The sequence below is a fragment of the Schistocerca piceifrons genome, chromosome 1 (genome assembly GCF_021461385.2).
Source record: "Schistocerca piceifrons isolate TAMUIC-IGC-003096 chromosome 1, iqSchPice1.1, whole genome shotgun sequence".
Taxonomy (NCBI): domain Eukaryota; kingdom Metazoa; phylum Arthropoda; class Insecta; order Orthoptera; family Acrididae; genus Schistocerca; species Schistocerca piceifrons.
The window spans coordinates 834,635,261-834,656,600 of record NC_060138.1 but is presented as its reverse complement, the minus strand read 5'-3'; the positions used below and the strand labels follow the sequence as shown (position 1 = coordinate 834,656,600).

General features: G+C 43.5%; 2 protein-coding genes across 4 annotated transcripts in view; one reads left to right on the top strand and one right to left on the bottom strand.

Annotated features, from left to right (window-relative positions):
- Positions 1 to 8,546, bottom strand: part of LOC124714663 (motile sperm domain-containing protein 1-like) — a 49,428-nt gene extending 40,882 nt beyond the window's left edge. The window contains exons 1-3 of one of the 3 annotated variants that reach the window (XM_047243040.1): positions 8,375 to 8,499; positions 8,136 to 8,292; positions 7,881 to 8,048 (exon numbers count right to left, since the gene is read on the bottom strand). In XM_047243040.1, coding sequence (XP_047098996.1) covers positions 7,881 to 8,013 — 133 coding nt within the window. In that variant the 5' untranslated portion in view covers positions 8,014 to 8,048; positions 8,136 to 8,292; positions 8,375 to 8,499. Of the gene's footprint in view, positions 1 to 7,880; positions 8,049 to 8,135; positions 8,336 to 8,374 lie in introns of those variants that run through there. The other 2 variants (XM_047243042.1, XM_047243041.1) reach the window with 2 other exon arrangements.
- A 218-nt stretch (positions 8,547 to 8,764) lies between these two features.
- The window catches only part of LOC124714646 (Parkinson disease protein 7 homolog), a 140,712-nt gene continuing 128,136 nt past the window's right edge, over positions 8,765 to 21,340 (top strand). The window contains exon 1 of the mRNA XM_047243039.1: positions 8,765 to 8,985. Within this exon, the coding sequence (XP_047098995.1) occupies positions 8,824 to 8,985 (162 nt within the window). The 5' untranslated portion in view covers positions 8,765 to 8,823. The remainder of the gene's footprint in view (positions 8,986 to 21,340) is intronic.

The window sequence follows — 21,340 nt, the reverse complement described above, 5'->3', positions numbered from 1 at the left end:
CATTGGATCTCGACCAACGCAAGCAGCAATGTCGCGATACGATAAACCGCAATCGCGATAGGCTACAATCCGACCTTTATCAAAGACGGAAATGTGATGGTACGCATTTCTCCTCCTTACACGAGACATCACAACAACGTTTCACCAGGCAACGCCGGTCAACTGCTGTTTGTGTATGAGAAATCGGCTGGAAACTTTCCTCATGTCAGCACGTTGTAAATGTCGTCACCGGCGTCAACTTTGTGAATGCTCTAAAAAGCTAATCATTTGCATATCACAGCATCTTCTTCCTGTCGGTTAAATTTCATGTCTGTAGCACGTCATCTTCGGGGTGTAGCAATTGTAATGGCCAGTAGTGTATATTATTTACATATATTGTACAACACATATGAAAAATGCGAAGAAGGTCCACTAGGTAATGTTTATCAGAATCCCTCTTACTGTAAAACATCTTTTACTGCAATGTCCCCCACTTTCATGTATGGCCACTGCACAATTTTAGTGAAAAATCATGCACGTTTTTCGAAACGTGCCGCACCTCTTTACAAATGCGGGAAAAATGAGCATTTAAATTTTTCTGTGTGAGCCCCGATTTCTCTTATTTTATCGTGATGATCATTTCTCCCTATGTAGGTAAGTGCCAACAGAATGTTTTTGCAATCTGAGGAGAAAACTGGTGATTAAAATTTCATGAGAAGATTCCGTCGCAACGAAAATTGTCTTTGTTTTAATGATTGACACTCCAATTCACGTATCATGTCTGTGACACTATCTCCCCTATTTCACAATAATACAAAATGAGCTGCTCTTCTTTGTACTTTTTCGATGTCATCCGTCAGTCCCACCTGATGCGGATCCCATACCGCACAGCAATACTCCAGAATAGGGTGGACAAGCACAGTGTAAGCAGTCTCTTTGGCAGACCTGTTGCACGTTCTAAGTGTTCTGCCAATAAATCGCAGTCTTTGGTTTGCTCTACCCACAATATTATCTATGTGATCGTTCCAATTTAGGTTATTTGTAATTGTAATCCCTAAGTATATAGTTGAATTTACAGTCTTCAGATTTGTATGACTTATCACGTAATCGAAATTTAGCTGATTTCTTTTAGGACTCATTTGAATAACTTCACACTTTTCCCCATTCAGGGTCAATTGCCACTTTTCGCACCATACAGATAACTTATCTAAATCATTTTGCAAGTCGTTTTGATCATTTTATGAGTTTAAAAGATGATAAATGACAGCATCATCTGCAAACACTCTAAGACGGCTACTCAGATTGTCTCCTATGTCGTTAATATACACTCCTGGAAATGGAAAAAAGAACACATTGACACCGGTGTGTCAGACCCACCATACTTGCTCCGGACACTGCGAGAGGGCTGTACAAGCAATGATCACACGCACGGCACAGCGGACACACCAGGAACCGCGGTGTTGGCCGTCGAATGGTGCTAGCTGCGCAGCATTTGTGCACCGCCGCCGTCAGTGTCAGCCAGTTTGCCGTGGCATACGGAGCTCCATCGCAGTCTTTAACACTGGTAGCATGCCGCGACAGCGTGGACGTGAACCGTATGTGCAGTTGATGGACTTTGAGCGAGGGCGTATAGTGGGCATGCGGGAGGCCGGGTGGGCGTACCGCCGAATTGCTCAACACGTGGGGCGTGAGGTCTCCACAGTTCATCGATGTTGTCGCCAGTGGTCGGCGGAAGGTGCACGTGCCCATCGACCTGGGACCGGACCGCAGCGACGCACGGATGCACGCCAAGACCGTAGGATCCTACGCAGTGCCGTAGGGGACCGCACCGCCACTTCCCAGCAAATTAGGGACACTGTTGCTCCTGGGGTATCGGCGAGGACCATTCGCAACCGTCTCCATGAAGCTGGGCTACGGTCCCGCACACCGTTAGGCCGTCGTCCGCTCGCGCCCCAACATCGTGCAGCCCGCCTCCAGTGGTGTCGCGACAGGCGTGAATGGAGGGATGAATGGAGACGTGTCGTCTTCAGCGATGAGAGTCGCTTCTGCCTTGGTGCCAATGATGGTCGTATGCGTGTTTGGCGCCGTGCAGGTGAGCGCCACAATCAGGACTGCATACGACCGAGGCACACAGGGCCAACACCCGGCATCATGGTGTGGGGAGCGATCTCCTACACTGGCCGTACACCACTGGTGATCGTCGAGGGGACACTGAATAGTGCACGGTACATCCAAACCGTCATCGAACCCATCGTTCTACCATTCCTAGACCGGCAAGGGAACTTGCTGTTCCAACAGGACAATGCACGTCCGCATGTATCCCGTGCCACCCAACGTGCTCTAGAAGGTGTAAGTCAACTACCCTGGCCAGCAAGATCTCCGGATCTGTCCCCCATTGAGCATGTTTGGGACTGGATGAAGCGTCGTCTCACGCGGTCTGCACGTCCAGCACGAACACTGGTCCAACTGAGGCGCCAGGTGGAAATGGCATGGCAAGCCGTTCCACAGGACTACATCCAGCATCTCTATGATCGTCTCCATGGGAGAATAGCAGCCTGCATTGCTGCGAAAGGTGGATATACACTGTACTAGTGCCGACATTGTGCATGCTCTGTTGCCTGTGTCTATGTGCCTGTGGTTCTGTCAGTGTGATCATGTGATGTATCTTACCCCAGGAATGTGTCAATAAAGTTTCCCCTTCCTGGAACAATGAAGTCACGGTGTTCTTATTTCAATTTCCAGGAGTGTAGATCAGGAACAATAGAGGGCCTATAACACTCACTCGGGGAATGCCGGATATTACTTCTGTTTTACTCAATGACTTTCCATCTATTACTACCAACTGTGACCTTTCTGACAGGAAATAACGAATCCAATCACACCACTGAGGCGATACTCCGTAGGCACGAAGTTTGGTTAGAAGATGCTTGTGAGGAACAGTGACGAAAGCCTTCTGGAAATCTAAAAATATGGAATCAATTTGACATCCCCTGTCAATATCACTTATTACTTCAAGAATATAAAGAGCTAGTTGTGTTTCACAAGACCGATATTTTCTGAAACTTCCTGTGTGCGGGACCGAGACTCGAACTTGGGACCTTTGCCTTTCGCGGGCAAGTGCTCTACCATCTGAGCTACCCAAGCACGATTGCGCCCTGTCCTCGCAGCTTTACTTCTGCCAGTACCTCGTCCTCTACATACGGGGCGTGAGTCGTGCTAGGGGTAGCCCAGATGGTAGAGCTCTTGCCCGCGAAAGGCAAAGGTCCCAAGTTTGAGTCTCAGTCTGGCACACAGTTTTAATCTGCTAGGTTGTTTCATATCAGCACACACTCCGCTGCAGAGTGAAAATCTCATTCTAGATATTTTCTGAATCTGTGCTGACTATGTCAATGAATCGTTTTCTTAGAGGTACTTCATAATGTTCGAATACAGTGTATGTTCCAAAACCCTACTGCGAATCGATGTTAGTGATATAGGCCTGTAATTCAGCGGATTGCTCCTACTTCCCTTTTTGGGTATTGGTCTGACTAGAGCAATTTTCCAGTCTTTAGGTACGAATCTTTCTGTGAGTGAGTGGTTCTATATAATTGCTATAAATATCAGTATACTCCAAGAGGAACCTGACTGGTATACAATCTGGACTGGTGGCCTTGCCTTTATTATGTGATTTGAGCTGCTTTGTTACAGCGAGGATATCTACTTCTATGTTTCTCATTTAGGTAGTTGATCGTTGATTGGAATTCAGGAAAATTTACTTCGCCTTCTTTGGTGAAAGAGTTTCGGAAAACCGTGTTTAATAACTGCTTTAGTGGCACTGTCATCAGTGGCTTCACTGTTGTTATCGTGCAGTGAAGGTATTGATTGCGTCTTGCCACTGGTGTGCTTTATGTATGATCAGAATCTCTTTGGGTTTTCTGCCCTATTTCGAGACAGAATTTCATTGTGGAAATTATTAAAAGCATCTCGCATTGAAGTACGCGCTATATTTCGAACTTCTGTAAAACTTTACCAATCTTTTAAATTTGGCATGCTGTTTTTGTTGCTGCTGCAACATGATCTGACCCGTTTTGTGTACCATGGGGGTTCAGTATCATCACTTATTAATTTATGTGATATACATCTCAACTGCTGTTAATACTATCTCTTTGAAAACATTCCACAACTTTTCTACACTAACATGATCAGTCTCTTAAAATGGCATTAAGAGCATTTTTATCACCTTTTTTAAATAGATATACTTTGTGTTTCTTTTTGATGGTTGTAAGTGTTACGGTATTCAGCCTTGTGGTTGCTAATCCCTGTATTCATCACAACATTCACTATTTGTCCAGGATTATTTGTTGCTAAAATGTCAAATATGCTTTCGCAACCGCTTACGCTTCGAGTGGGCTCATGAACTAATTGTTCAAAATAATTTTCTGAGAAAGCATTCAGTACAATTTCGGATGATGTTTTATGCTTGCCGCCGGCTTTAAACGTATAATTTTTCCAGCATATCGAGGGTAGATTGAAGTCACCAGCAACTATAATTGTATAAGCGGGGTACTAATTTGAAATGAGACTCAAGTTTTCTTTGATCTGTTCAGCAACTATGTCTTCTGAGTCGGGGGTCAGTAAAACGATCCAATTAATAGTTTAGTCCGATTGTCAGGTATAACCTCTATGCATACTATTTCACATGAGCTATCTACTTCAATTTCGCTACAAGGCAAACTATCTCTGACAGCAATAAATACTCGACCACCAACTGTATTTAACCTATCCTTTCTGAACACTGTTAGATCATTTGAAAAAATTTCGGCTGAACTTATTTCCGGCTTTAGCCAGCTCTCTGTACCTACAACTATTTGAGCTTCAATGCTTTCTATTAGGGCTTGGAGCTCTGGTTCTTTCCCAACACAGCTATGACAATTTACAACTACAATACCAATCATTTCTACAACTACCTTACTGTGTTCTACCTGCCCACTTTTAGACAGATGCCCCTTCTGTGGTTCCCTGAGACCCTCTACCTAAAAAACCGCCCAGTCCCTTCCACACAGCCCCCACTACTGATGTAGCTGCCTCCTGTGTGTAGTGGACTCCCGACCTGTTAAGCGGAACCCGGAAACCCACTACCCAATGGTGCAAGTCAAGGAATTTGCAGCCTATACCGTCACAGAACCGCCTGATTCAGACCCTCCACTCGGCTCTGCACCAAATGACCACAGTCGGTTCTATCAGCAATGTTGCAGATGGTGAGCTCTACCTTAATCTCGGAAGCAAGACTGGCAGTCTTTACCACTTCCGCAAGCCGCCGGAAACCAGACAGGATCTGCTCTGATCCAAAGCGACACACGTCATTGGTATCGACATGAGCCACCACCTACAGTTGGCTGCACCCTGTACTCTTCATGGCATTCGGTAGTACCCTTTCCATATCCGGAATGACTCCCCGGCAGCCATGTTCCTAAAGGGCCCCATTACGCACCTAATGTTGGAGCTCCCAACTACCAGCAAACCCACCCTCTGTGAATGACCAAACCTTGAGGGCCGAGAAGCTTCCTCTGGAACAGGGTGGACGACTGCATCCGGCTCAGGGAGATTGTCAGCCACAGATAACGCCCGAAACCTGTTTGTCAAACGAACTGGGGAGGCCCTATGATCGGCCCCTCGGAAAGTTTTTCGCTACCTGCCAGACTTTGGAATGATCTCCCACTCGACCAAGGGTGAGGGGTCAACCTCAGAGCAAGCAGTACCCGGGGAGGTCACAGCAGTGGACTGATCAGAGGACAGGTGGGACGTGCTCGATGTCCCTTGCATCCCCGCATCCGATCCCCCACAGTGACGCCCCCTGGCAGCGGCCTAAAGCTGTGTGACTGAAGCCAACGCAGCCAGAAGCTGTGAGCGAAGGGCCGCCAGCTCAGCTCGGATCTGTACACAACAATCACAGTTCCTATCCGTTACTGCAGTCGCTCCTGTTTGAAGCTTGTAAAAACATATAACAAGCGAACGGTGTACTCACCTTATTAGTAGCAAGAACTAGCGGTGCCCTCTCGCTGACAGTCTAATATTGTGGTTCCTCCTTTTAAGCATCACATGAAATGTCAAAGTGACATATCAAAACAAGTGACTGCACGGTAGAAAATTATTTAAAATTACCCATAACAGAGGAAAGGCAATTGGACTTTAAAGGATTCCTACTCGATTCTACTTAAGAGTACGCAAAAGAGCTTCTTTCTTTTCTAGCAGTAGTGTGCCATAGATCACTGAAGGAACAAAGTGTTCAAGTGATTGGAAAAATACACAACTAATCCCACTTTCCAAGAAAGACAGTAAAAAAGATGAACACAACTAGAGATCAATATCATAGACATCAGTCTGTTGTAGAATTATGAAACATTTTATGCTTACATATTAAGGCCTTCTGGAAACTGAAAACCTTCTCAAAGAGACATATTTCTCACAATCCCAACATCCCTCTAAAAAGCAGTATCCGTTCACCAATTTCCCCAATATAATTTACAAAATTTCCTTTTTCAGCTCTGGTCTGAAGTGTTGACAGGCTATAACAAGGGCATGACCACCAACTGACAGTCCACACGATCAACCGAGCAGTACTGACCAAACAGTGATTGAAATGCTGCTGAGCATGACTACTTGATTTCAAGGGCTGCTTCATGACATGTGCCATCTGGATCTTGCCCTCAATAACTATTTCTCTGAATTGCATAAATGGCAATTGTCCTTATAACACATACTTTAATCATTGAAGCCTTCTGACCTCAATATCCAATAGTCGCCATCCGACACCCGCTCTTGTCCCCATGGCTTCAAACTTGACTTGTTCTATACTTGCACCTTCCTCTGTTCTACCTCTCTCTCAGTCTACTCCTCCACATCAGTGTGTAGCACATGCATGTCCCACAAATGCACCAGAATGGGATCAATCGTAGCCGTATTCCTATCAAGTGCACTTGTTGCTATTCCCTCCTTGCTGTTAGTCACACTTCCTTCAAACCTTTCCACGTACTTCCCAACTTCTTTTTCAGCTAACTCATTTCACTCTATCAATCCCTCACATCAGTAGAAATGTGGTGCAGTACAACATATTCTGCCAGAACACTGTAGCTGTGTGGGTGTGCATTTATCATTAATGTGCCATTTAACTTTCCTTATTGTCTTATTGAACATTTGATGAATTTTCAACACACTTTTCAAATAATGGTGTAATTTGATGTGGTTAAGGAATTATGGGAGCTTTTTCCCATTATGTTTGTTATAAGACTTACTTTCCTCAACAATTATTTTAACCACACTAATCCTCCACTTTCTCACTTGAGTTACTGCATCAAAATAATGAAGAAACACATTACAGAAGCTGCAAAATATGTTATTTACATCAGTTTTACTGGAGTGTGTCTTGTATTTTTCCAACACTAGCATAAAATTGAGTTGTCTTGATAGATATTGTGATCACTAAAATCACTGCTGAAAAATCTTATTTTGCGGTCTCTTTCTGTTAATACTATAGTTGCATTCACAAGTTGAAGAGTTGACTCTCAGTATGTACCCGAAACTACTGACTATATTCAACATGTCAATGCAATGGTTTGAATAGTTGAATTGCACAACAGTTATATCTCCACAGAAATCAGGTCATTTCTACCACAATTAATGTTACCAAGCAGTCTCACAAACTTTAGAATCAATATACCAGTTTCTTTACTTGAACATGTTTAAATTAAAAATCTAACAACTAGATGAAACAATGTTCAAAATAATTGTCCTTAACATTTCGTTTATTCACTGCAGTAAAATTTTACGTAATCTTCTACAAAACAGGTGTTTCCCCCATCTTATGAGGTTTTTATGAGAAAAGAACATTTTATGGAACAGTAGTGACCACTAACTTTGCTTACCTCTGAATCTAATTGGAAATTCGTAAGGATTGTATAAAGTTAATACTTGTTTGTGTGTCGCTTGGTCTTCAAGATAAAATATGATTGGTGTTGGATATACGAAGACAGGCACTTGAATCGGTCCAGGATGCATTCCAATCACATTAATTCTTGATCACAATCACGTCACTGAAACAGAATACCGAAAGCTGTATGGAATGCAGTTGGCAATAATTCTATTTTCTACCTGTCTTGTCAATGACTGTAAGAACATACGATAGTGACAACGCCGATAACAATTCTTATGCCTTGTCTTCCCATGAAAAACACGATCCCTTCTCATTCACACGTGACGTCGAGTCGAAGAGGTGTACGAAATCTATTAACAACTAATTTTATCGTAACAGGTACGTCTTAAGAACATATGGCAACTCTGAAATATAAGCGAGGATTATAACAAAGTCTCATCAACCTAGCTAAGCTTATCAAACAGCTGATTTTGTCACTTTACTTACTGTAAGCTAGAAATAAAACAAAAATAAATACAGAACTATACAATCACGTATGTTAATTATTCCGTAACTAAAACGACATACAACGTATACAAGAGAACACTTGCAGACCAAACCTTTAATTTAAGAATCTCACGCAAACAATAACAACCTTGACTCAATTCATATCTTTCCGGAAAAACAACACAAAGAGCGAAATCATGCTGACAAATTTATAATGATTTGCAGCTACAATCTGTAACAATAATTCATATGCGGTGAATATTATAAAAACCACCATGTTTTGAAGATAGCCAATAGAAGACAAAATTACTAAAAGTTTTAACTGATTTTCTGCCACAATGAACAAAATTCCGCAACCATGCATGTGTAATTCGAAGGTTGGCAAGGAGCAGACGACATTGACAAAGGTCAGTGCCGTCAACGGCGTTTGTATTGTGTGTGTAAATTTCATGATACTGCGACGCTCAACAGCTTGTATATTTGCCTTACAGAAAGCGTTTCTCACGAGTGAAACAGCGGCAATGGCTAAGAAATCTGCTATCGTTTTGTTAGCAGAGGGAGCAGAAGAAATGGAATTTGTGATATCCGTTGATGTCTTGCGTCGTGCCGGCGTAAGTTGCTTCCACAGACGATTTGTATTTAATTTTTCATTTATTTATTTGTTCATTCGTAGACAGCAAATGTAAAATGGATGTTTTCCGAATGTACATGGAAATTTCATGTAAATTCAATTTTAGGAAAATGAAAAGTGTATGAATTTCATCTACTATCAAAAACAGGCGATTTTTATTAGAAAAAGAGTACTCACATGTTTTTTATCTAAAAAGTCTGTAGTAGGGGTAAAAGTAAAATTGCATTTTCTGTGCAGTTCGGTGGGTTAAGTAGAGTGCACGTCTCCAGTCATGTTCAGTCTGTCAACATACTTCAAAAGACCGTTTTGTGACAATAAAGATGGTCAGCACAGAACATTTGCTGCGAAGTTGGCACATATCGCAGCGATGTCATTCAAACATTCAATCTCTATCATGAGACACAAAACCTGAAAGATGTCTCATAGTTTCGAACATTGTCAATACAAACAGAAAATGACTGATAACTATAAATAATTTTTTGTAGGTAACCTGAGAGAAATGCGATAGATTTGTGCACTGCCTATAAGGCAACAGAGAGGTATGTGTCAGCCCAGACAGTATGCAACCACACGTTCAGTTTGCCCTGTAGTCGTCTAACAGTGCAAATCCTCTCCCTCAAAAGTATAGTGGTGCACAAAAAACATCTGGAACAGAACCTAGGTCAACAACATCAGGTTCTCTTCACCAATGAGAAAAAGTTTTATCTAATGCCTATGCCGAGGTTATGAAGGCCCGTTTAACAAAGAGGTTGATCAGTTGTGTTTAGTGCCAGTATCATACAGATTTGGACACCTTATCACCGTCAAAGGTAATCTGAGGGCTGTACTTTTCTTGGGACAGCCTATTGTGCAGTCCTACAGTGTACATTCAACTTCTCTGACAAGGAACTTGATGAAGCTACTATCTTGGCTCTCGGTAAAGGATTGAACTTCGTCCCAGCTCCACGTAAGTTACCGGTGGTTGAGATCATTAGTGGAGTGGAACAAGCAGTTCGTCATCTTCCTCAAGAAGCAGCGGATGATGTAAGGCTTGCTACTAGCCGGATTTTAGTGACATCCAAGCCGCCTAAGTCAAACATCAGCAGAGAGGAGAGACAAGGACTGAAATTGATGCAGAAGGATGAAGATCTAGTTGTTTTACCTGCTGACAAGGGGAACGCCACGGTAATCCTCAATGCTACAGATTACCACAAGAAAGTTGGATTATTACTGGAGGACAGCACATACCGGATTCTCCCGTCTCTAATGACCTCGTTGTCGACGGGACGTTAAACACTAACCACCACCACCATACCGGATTCTCAGACGGGATCCCACATCGGTGCTCAGCAGGAAGACAAGGGAGCTACTAAAAAACTCTGGCCTCTCCGACAAACTGGTGAAGAACTTACGGCCGAGAGCACCTAGGCCACCAAGACTGTATAGTTTGCCAAAGGTTCATAAGGAGAACGTCCCGTTGAGACCGATTGTTAGCGCTATTGGCTCTCCTACGTACAAGCTTGCAAAGCACTTAACTAAATTTTTGGCGCCTATAGTTGGTCACTGCCCACATCATATTAAGAATTCAAAAATGTTTGTTGATATCATAAAACAGATGAAGATAGGCCCAAGTGATATCATGGTCAGCCTCGAGGTGGTTTCTCTGTTCACCAAAGTACCTGTGGATGACACATTACAACTGTTGGCTGCTCATTTCTCCTCAGAAATTTTGAAGTTGTTCCGGCATACCTTGACGACCACTTATTTTTTATACAGTGGAAATTATTATGAAATGACGGATGGAACAGCCGTGGGTTCGCCACTGTCACCAGCAATAGCGAATTTTTTTCATGGAGGACTTTGAAGAACGAGCCCTGAGCAGTGCTCACCTCTGCCCACCATGCTTCTACAGATACGTCGACGATACTTTTTTAATCTGGCCACACGGCAGCGACACACGCTGCAGCAGTTCGTCGAACATCTGAATGGTGTACATCCAAACATAAAATTTACGTTGGAGGTAGAGAAGGAAGGGAAGTTACCTTTTTTAGATGTGTTGGTGGAGCGAAAGCCGGATGGACGACTGGGCCATTCTGTGTACAGGAAGCCAACCCATACAGACTTATATCTGCATAGCCATAGCTTCCATCATCCATCTCAGAAGAGAGCTATGCTGAATACTTTAGTACACAGAGCCAGGACTGTTTCCGACAAGGACCACCTCGGTCCCGAGATTAATCATTTGACGACTGTTTTCAAGAGGAATGGTTATTCTGCTGGTGAAATTAAATCAGTATTGTCCAAGAAAATAAAAACACAATGCCGGCCACATACAAGAAGAGGACCAACACATAGCGCGGCTTCCTTTTTGCGGTGCTACAACGAGCAAGATAGCCAGAGTCCTGAAGAGGCAAGGAATAAAACCAGTTTTCCGACCACCTAGGAAAATTAAGGAAATGTTGAGACCAGTCAAAGATAGTCTTGGCTTAAGAGTGCCGGAAATTTATACTATTCCTTGCGAATGCAGCAAGAATTACGTGGGCCAGTCTGTAAGAACCTTTGCCGACCACTGCATCAAGCACCAACGCCACCTGAAATACAGGTATTTGGAAAAATCTGCGGTGGCTGAACGTAGCCTGCTTAACAAGCATAAGATTTTATTTGAAGAAACCAGAGTAATAGCCCACGCATCGAATTACTGGGACTCTTGTGATCCGGGAAGCAGTCGAAATTAGACTTAGCGATAATAACTTTAATAGAGACAACGGCTATGCACTTAGCAACACTTGGAAGAGTGCACTGGATAAAGAAAATCGCAGAGAAAAACTTCTCGCACTTTACCTCCTGATTCAAGGGATGGCGCTGCAAGCAACGTAGGATAGCAACTACATCTATGGAAGTAGAGGGCACCACTTCGCTACGCGCCATATCGCTGCTGCTATGACGTATTCCAGCCAATCAGAAGCCGTCCTTTGCATATAAAAGTGGGAACCTCACTAGTTCACGACACAACATTGCCCACACGGACCTCAATACTCCTATCACTACACAGGATCTCATTGCTACACTCCACACAAAACGCAACACCGCTCCTGGTCATGATCGTGTCACCTACCGTCACCTTCGTGAAGCTCCTGTCTCTTTTCTCTCCACCCTGGCCAGGCTCTACAATGTAGTCCTGTCCACCGGTTACTACCCCGACCTGTGGAAAACCTCCCGTATCGTCATGTTCCTTAAACCCGGCAAACCGCCGTCCGCCGTCTCCTCCTACCGTCCCATCAGCCTTACCTCGGTCTTCAGCAAGGTCCTGGAATCTATCCTCACCCAACGCATCCACCAGCATCTCCGCCAGCACCGCCTCCTTCCCGTTACCCAGTGTGGCTTTCGGCCGTCCTTCTCTTCCGACGATCTTCTCCTTCACCTCACTCATCTCCTTTCCGAACAGCTCAATTCCCGTCGCTCCGCAATCTTCCTCTCTCTTGACCTCGAACGCGCTTATGACCGCGTACGGCATTCCGGTCTCCTCTTCAAGCTCCAAACCTTTGCCCTTCCCATTAACTACGTCCGTCTGATCGGTTCCTTTCTCTCCCACCGTCCTTCCTATGTCACCATCCATAACACCGATTCCTACACCTTTTTCCCCTCCGCCGGTGTGCCCCAAGGCTCCGTCCTCTCCCCCCTTCTGTACCTGTTGTACACGGCGGACATGCCGCCGCCGTCACCCCCCCGTCCACCTTCTCCAGTTTGCCGATGACACCGCCTTCCTTGCCCTTGCCCCCACCCTGCAACGCTCCCAACGCCTTCTCCAATCCCATCTTGACCGGTTCACCACCTGGTGCAACCATTGGTTGCTCAAGGTCAATCCTTCCAAAACCCAGGCGATCATTGTAGGCAAAACCACCCCTTCCTTCCGCCTCCTTGATTTCTATCTCACTGTCTATGGCCGTCCCATCGCCCTCACTCCCACCCTTAAGTACCTTGGCGTCACCCTCGACCGTCGCCTCTCCTGGACTCCCCATCTCCAGACAATCCAAGCCAAGGCCCGTTCCCGACGCCGTCTCCTCAAGCTCCTTTCCGGCCGTACGTGGGGTCTGGACCCCTCCACCATCCTCCACACCTATAAATCCCTCATCCGCCCTATCCTTTGTTATGCCCATCCAGCATGGATCTCCGCTCCCCCTACCTTTTATAAATCCCTCCAAATCCTTGAACGCCCTGCTCTCCGCCTCGCCTATCGCATCCGTCTCCCCTCCCCCACGCGGATCCTGTATGATCTCATCCCCTTCCCCCACCTCCTCCTTTTCCTTGAAAGGATACGGATCCTGTACACCTCCCGCAAACTTGATCCTCCTCACCCGCTCGTATCCCCGATCCTCTCCCATCCCCGCCCGCTGCCGCGCCTGTATTCCCACGTCCTGCCCGGTCTCCATCTCTCCACCCTCCTTACCCTCTCCCAAGGTGGCTTCCGCCAGCTCCCTCTCCCTGATGATGTCCTCGTCCCCTCCATCTACCCCTCCTATCAACTTTGACCCTGCCCCGCCCCCCACTTCCGGTGTCCTTTCCTTTCGGCACCCTCCCTCCCTTCTCTTCTCCCTTCTCTTCTCTTCCCTTCTTTTTCCTTTTCCCCATCCCTTCCCTCCCCCCTCTTCCCCCGGGCTTCCTCTCCCCCTTCCTCCCTCCCCCCTCTCTCCCCTGCCCGTGGCACCTCTGCTCTCCCCTCTCGCTCTCCCACTCCCCTTTCTCCTCCTCCTCCTCCTCCTCCTCCTCTCTTGGCAGGTCCCCGGACTCGCACACGCATAGTGAACATTCGCGCGCCAGAGATCATCGCCTTCTGTGTCTCGTGTGTGTGACGTCGTTTAGTATTTTTTGGTGTCCGCCGTCCCACTACTACGTTCGCTTGTGCCGTCGGATTCATCAGTGTTCTGTGCGCCGTGCCAATGTGTTTTCAGTGTTGTTATCGTCACGTGTGAACGACTCCGTGTTTTTGTCTCTCTGTGACCTCTCTCTTTTGCCCGTCACTTCGTTCACTATCATTCTCCGTTCTTATACTCTTGTAAACGCTATGGCTAAAGAGCGGCGTAGTGTGCCGCTGCCAGCCTACCTGATTTGTACAGGTTTTAAAATAACAATAAAGTAAAAAAAAATAAAAATAGTTCACGACAGTCAGTTTTAGCCCCGACGACGACCATGGAGGTAGCGGCCGAAAGCTTGGAGTTTTATCCTGAATTGACGCGGCATGTACACCGAGAGATTTTTACTCAAGAAATACGTTGCGAAAGACTTCGTAGCCAAGAGTCATAATTTGTTTGAAAATTGTGTGTTCATCCTGATACCTGTGTGTATTTTAGGATATCATTAGTGTTCTTGTTTTTGAATAATGGTTCCAATGTGTCTGTGGATGCCAATGGATTATTATTTGGATAACACTGTGTTTTAATACAAAATATTTTTTTTAAGTGGCAGGTGGTGGCACATCAAAATGTTATTCTACATGTGGCAAGGGACTGGAAATTGTCAGAGTATGCCATCCTTGCAATTTCCACAGTGTAAATGTTTGAGATAATTCTTACAGCAAAACAGTCTGAACTGAATGTCTAAATAGGTTTCATTGCAGCGTCTTTATAATTTAGGTTTCTACCAACATGAATCCCTAGTAGTTTTGTAGGTTCTATTCGAAGGCTTTGTCACCTAACACTATATTTATCTTATCATTTGTATATAATTTCCCAAATTACATGTAATTTGTTTTATTCAAATTTAGTAGCTCAGTCTTTTAGCATCAACCAAAGGGTGGACATACTTGAGGACTTGCTCCTTTAGAGTACATACCAACACAGTAGTGTCATTTGCAAATAACTTTACTTTGCCTCCATTGTCAGTGGTTTGTACCTCGTTTGTGTATATGAGAACACTTCCTTGTGTCCTCTTATTTTGACTTTCTTTGTTTCTGATAATAAACTGATTTTGTGACTGAAATGAGTTGACTTAAGTTCTAAAATCTAGCTTCTATTTTGTTGAAATGGTTCAAACTAAATTTGCCAGTTCCTTGGATACCAGGCACTTCCAATTTTTTTTTTTTTTTTTCCTAGAAGGTTGCCATTGTTAACAGTATGAATTACTTTAGAAATAAGTAAATTGACTTCTGCTAGACTAGATTTTGACTCCCCCTCCCCGTGTGGCACATTATTATTGTTTCTTTATTATTTTAGATGATGCTGGTTGTAGTGTTATGGGTTGTTAAATTACCATCTTGTATTCATTACCATTTTTTGAACGATGGCTTCATTGGTGGGATTTTTCAGCCTTCCAGGAAACCACTCCTCCAATATATGACAAACTGACAATGTTCGCCTAACGTCTTACAGGTGAAGCAATCTTGATTTTAACAGATCAGCATGACATTAACATTCCATGTTCATCTACATCCACATCTATACTCTGCAAACCACTGTGAGGTTCATGGCAGAGGATATGTCCCATTGTACCACTTATTAGGGTTTCTTCCTGTTCCATTCACGTATGGAGGTTGGGAGGAATTATTGTTTGACTGCCTCTGTGCATGCAGTAATTATTCTAATCTCATCCTCATGATCCCTGTGTGAGCTATATGTGGGGGATTGTAGTATCTCGTAGAGTAATCATTTAAAGCCGGTTCTTGAAAACTTTGTTAATAGACTTTCTCAGGATAGTTTACATCTGTCTTCAAGAGTCTGTCATTTCAGTTCTTTCAGTAGGCCTATCTCTGTGACACACTCTAACAGATTAAACAAACCTGTGACCATTTGTGCTGCCCTTCTCTGTATACATTCAATATCCCCTGTTAGTCCTATCTGGTACAGGTCCCACACACTTGAGCCATATTCATTTGTTGCAGTGACCCTCATACTACAAGCAGCTTTTGAACATTCCAGTTTTTTCCTTAATATGAGTTTCATGTGTTAGCTGCATAATTTAAAAGTCTTCTATTTTCACGTTAATATTTTTTCTGTGTGTGTGAGAATTATTTCCGGATCTTTACCTCTCTTCCCTATTTCATACTTTCCCATACGGCTTCTTATTTGTTACCAGATTGTGTTATTAAGCTAACATTTCTCATAATTTTTGCCCAACTAATCAAATTTTGATATTGCCTCCCATCATATAATTCATAAGATGGTGTTATAAACTGTGGGTGCTTTCATTTTATAACTTTGTCCTTTCAGTCATTGAAGAATTTTTGATGCCAGTTGTGATCCAGCAAGTGGGATTCATTCTACTGTGGGATATGATTCTTGGTATGCACAACCTGAAATTTTCCATTGAGTGTGAAGAAAAGGTGTATTAAGCATTGGCTTAGCTGTGACAGTACTCCTGCCCAGAACTTATTACTTAGGCTGTTGATAAAGGGTACACATTTATCTGTAGAAAGTGTTTGTTTACATGTTAAAAGCACTTGAAAAGATGTTAACCCCGAGAATTTGCTTATTATTTGTTATTCTTGGAGTTTCATATTTGTGGTGAAATAAGTTTAATTACATAGAAGGTCAAGAACAGATCTTTCAGCAAACTTTCATTCACAAGATTTATATTGAGGTCTCCAAAGACAGTTACAGTGGCTCTTTCAGGAGGCAGAACATTCAACAGTGTTTCTAATTGATCAATGAATATTCCTGTATTCTCAGTAGGTGGTGTAAATATTGGGATGACTATAACTTTTCCTTGTATTTCATAGAACTGCACAGCTGCTACTTCAGAATATTTTTTCCACACTCAAGGGATTTGCTTCTTGCCTTGTTTTATATCTTATACATGATTTGGTAGAGGTATACACATTCTCATTTTTTATATTCTTAATACAATACTGACTTCTCCAAGTTATGAATGTTAATGTCACTTATTTCAAACTCCTACCAGAACTCCACAATACATATGCAATAAATATTGATACCATTCATTGCAGCCTCAAGTTCAGATTATTTATTTCTTAGAGGTTAGATGACATAGCTACCTATATAACTAATAAGACAATTTGTCCTTTACCCCCATCACACTGAATTACAAAATGAACTTTCAGCTTCCTTACATGATGCTTGTTCAGGTCCTGTATTGATTCATAATTAGATGATCCAACCTCTGAATGTTAATCAAAAGATTCATCTATTCAGGATCTTCAACCATATTTTAAGGTTTTCCCTTTCCGCTGGTAAGGCATTGTCATTGTTGCAGTGCTTAAACCAGGCAAAACCCATGTGTCTTGGCTGATACTGACCAGTTAGCCCTGCAAACATGCCCTGCAAACTGCTTTAAAGGATGGTAGCCCAATGATTATGCTACTTTCTCGAATCATGGGACCATCTGTTTAGGTTGGAAATAGCCATCCCCCAGACTTTTTCTAAGCACGATCTCAGTGCAGTCCTCTTTTACCTACATAAAGCATATAACACATGCCATCACATTTTGCTTATCCTCCATGACTTGGGATTTTCAGGCTTGCTAACAGTTTTTCCATCACTTTTTTTATTCTGACAGTTGGTTTGCTCTAGAGGTGGCATATCACTCAACTCCCCATGGGTCCAAGAGAGTGGTCTCCCAAATGGCTTCATTGTCATCAGTGGGGTAGTGACATCGATCAGATCAGACACCCTCACGCTGTATGTCCAATGACTGTTGCATTTGTTATAGCTCCCGACCTGTAGCCTTGGCTGAACACAAGCTCCAAAGCACCATCTGAGGGTCCTCCATATAAACCCTTTTCCATAACTTCCCATTCTATCCTGTGAAAATATGAGTAATTCATTTATGATGTCATACCACGGTCCATTCAATCCCAAATCTCTGCTTGGGTTTGGGCATGCATCCCTTGAATGTTATTCCTCAGTCCTGATTTGTGGGACTCCTCTTTGACAACAAGCTGATGTGGCTGCCTTTTATGTGTCAGCTAAAGATTAGCAGCTTGCAAAAGGTTAACACTCTGTACTTCCTTGCCCACCCCTGTTAGGGTGTGGATTGTGCTACTCAGGTCCATATTTATTGTAACCTAGTCTTGTTCCCAATGAACTAGAGCTACCGGATTTATTGTATAGTGGCACCTTCACCTTTGTTTATTGGACCTAGTGCATCATAATGGAGTTAGACTGGCCAGTGGCCCATGCTGTACTAGCCACATAGACAGCCTCCTTGCTGAAACAGGAGTCTTACCTCTTCGGTTTGAAGGTATTGACTCATTCTCACTTATGCAGTCAATCTCCTACTTATCCAAGTTATCAGATTCTTTTTAAAAGACGTCATATTTGTCATTGGCCATAGAAACTGTTTATTTTCACTATTTATGTTCGGCCTTAAGGCCCTTATGTGATATACTGCAACAGACTCTGCTCCAGCACAAGTCAAACTTCAGAAGTCCTCTGACATGTACACTCACCATTGTCATATCTGAGCAGTTTAACAATGTTAACATCTTTAACACAAATAACAATAAATCACTGTCCTTGTAGACTGTTAACATGTGAACTGAGGCAGTTGATGCAAACATACGAAGGTGAGTCAAATGAGAACCTTAAATATTTTTTTAAATATTATTTATTGTGTGGAAGTGGTACAAAGCTGTATCACTTTTCAACATAATCTCCCCCATGCTCAATGCAAGTCCTCCAGCACTTACAAAGTGCATAAATTCCTTTAGAAAAAAATTCTTTTGGTAGTCCGCGCAACCGCTCATGCACCGTGTGGCATACCTCTTCATCAGAACGAAACTTCTTTCCTCCCATTGCGTCTTTGAGTGGTCCAGACATATGGAAGTCAGTTGGGGCAAGGTCTGGTGAGTATGGTGGATGAGGAAGACACTCAAAATGTAGGTATGTGATTGTTGCAACTGTTGTACGGGCAGTGTGGGGCCTTGCATTGTCATGTTGCAAAAGGACATCTGCTGACAGCAATCCGCATCGCTTTGATTTGATTGCAGGCCGCAGATGATTTTCTAGGAGATCTGTGTATGATGCACTGGTGACAGTGGTCCGTCTAGGTGTGTAATGCTCCAGAATGACGCCTTTTTCGTCCCAAAAGTGTGTCAGCATAACCTTCCCTGCTGATGGTTCTGTTCAAAACTTCTTTGGTTTTGGTGATGAGGAATGGCGCCATTCCTTGCTCGCTCTCTTCATTTCCAGTTGTTTGAAGTGAACCCAGGTTTCGTCCCCAGTAACGATTCTTGCAAGGAAACCATCAACTTCTCGTTCTAAGTGCCGAAGAAGTTCTTCACAAGCATCAACGTGTCATTCTCTCATTTCAGGAGTCAGCTGCCATGGCACCCATCTTGTAGACCCTTTGTGAAACTGGAGCACATCATGCACAGTGTGGTGTGCTGACCCATGACTAACCTGTAAACATGCTGCAGTGTCATTCAGTGTCACTCGGCGGTTTTCCTTCACTATGGCTTCAACTGCTGCAATGTTCTGTGGAATCACAACTCGTTGTGCCTGACCTGGACGAGGAGCATCTTCCACTGAAGTCACACCATTTGTGAACTTCCTACTCCATTCGTAGACTTGTTGCTGTGACAAACCTGCATCACCGTACTGAACCTTCATTCATCGATGAATTTCAAGGGTTTCACACCTTCACTACGTAAAAACCAAATAACAGAATGCTGTTCTTCTCTGGTGCAAGTCGCAAGTGGGGTGGCCATCTTTATACTGATACTGTGGCAGTATGTGTGCATCTCCACTATGATGCCACCTACAGGCCATTCTGCATGCTGTTTGTAGCACGCTTACCAACTTACAGGATAACTGCGCAAAATTTCGTTTTGTTATTACAAATTTAAGATTTTCATTTGACTCACCCTTGTACAACCAAGCAAGGTGGCGCAGTGGTCAGCACAGTGGACTCGCATTGGGGAAGATTTAGGTTTTTGTGAGTTCCCTAAATTGCTTCAAGCAAATGCCGGGATGGTTCCTATAAAAGAGCATGGCCGATTTTCTTCCCCATCCTGTCCGAATCCTATGGGACCGATGGCTGTGCTGTTTGGTCCCCATACCAAATCAGCCAACCATCTGTTGCAATGTGCCCCCACACCCACTGCCTGGACCTTCGCCTAACCCCTCAGAATGTGTTTACATAGATTTTCTTCCATTTCTGTGTACATTGTTTGCACCACCAATTAACACATATTTGCTGTCAGGTGTTAATGATCTCTATCAGTCATTCAGCATTTCCTTCAGAGGAGCATCAGATGTAATTATACCAATTGTTTTGGTGATATTTGATATAATTGCTGTCACCTTTCATCTGTGGCTATTTGATAATGCAGTTGTTTAGCACTTAATTTTTGTGTTTTCGTATCCTTTCTCTGGGCTTGTTCTTGTTTTGACACACTTTTCAAGTTATTGTAGTTTGTGACTTGGTTAACAAGGTTTTAGAGGCAAGTGAGTCACTTGTAATTTCATTTAAATCAATAACTTAATGTCCTTTACTCACAGGAAACTTAAACTTTGGACCACTTCATTTTAATTGAGATGTGAAATCATAACTATACTTGCATGTACTGTGAGGTATTGGCTGCGGTACATCAGTGTATTTATAGTCTCTTATAATTTGTCTCTACTTTAAGGGAAAATTGTTATTACTGTGTTAGCTATTGATTCTTGCCATTGCCCAGAGATTCAGTATTATGCTTGCTTGTTGCCAATTGTCTGCTTTCTATTAGGATGAGAGTGTAATACTCATTGAAAATAACAAGATATAATTATGTAGCACAACAAATCAATAATTCTAGCCATTGCCCTCAGGGGCTCAGCATTCATTTGGTGACCCCCAGGGTTCCTGAGCTAGGGACTGATAAGCGCTACCAGTCCTCTGTCACCATAAGCTCTGGGCATGCTTCAGTGACCAGTGTGTGGGGCGGAGGTGGAAAGTTGTGTGTCTCAGAGACTGGGTATCTTGGTTTGACCACCTGGATTGTGGGGATGGAATAAACCTCCATAAAAAAGCCTCAACCTCAAGGTGTGCTGTGTGCTGATGAGATGCATGGCTGTTGAGGTGGAACAGTTGTTAGTGGGCAAACTCTGGGAAACCTGCTGCACCTCAGTTGTACAAGGCTAACTGAGGCAAGCAGGGCTCTATCTGAGTGGATCCATATTTCCCTAGCCGATCGTAGGACCAAGATGGAACCCTTGCAATCTTCTATTCTCCTCCTAGTCGGGTGTACCTGGGAGTATCCATACACAGTCCTCCAAATGAATGCAGGAGGCTAGCCCTCCCGATAACTGGAGCCAGTTGAATTATAGTAACAGGGCTCAACGAGTCATAAATAAAAATGTGTTTTTGGTGATTAAGTCAAAGGAGGTTGACGTTTGAAAAAGTGTCCCCCTTCTATGTCTATA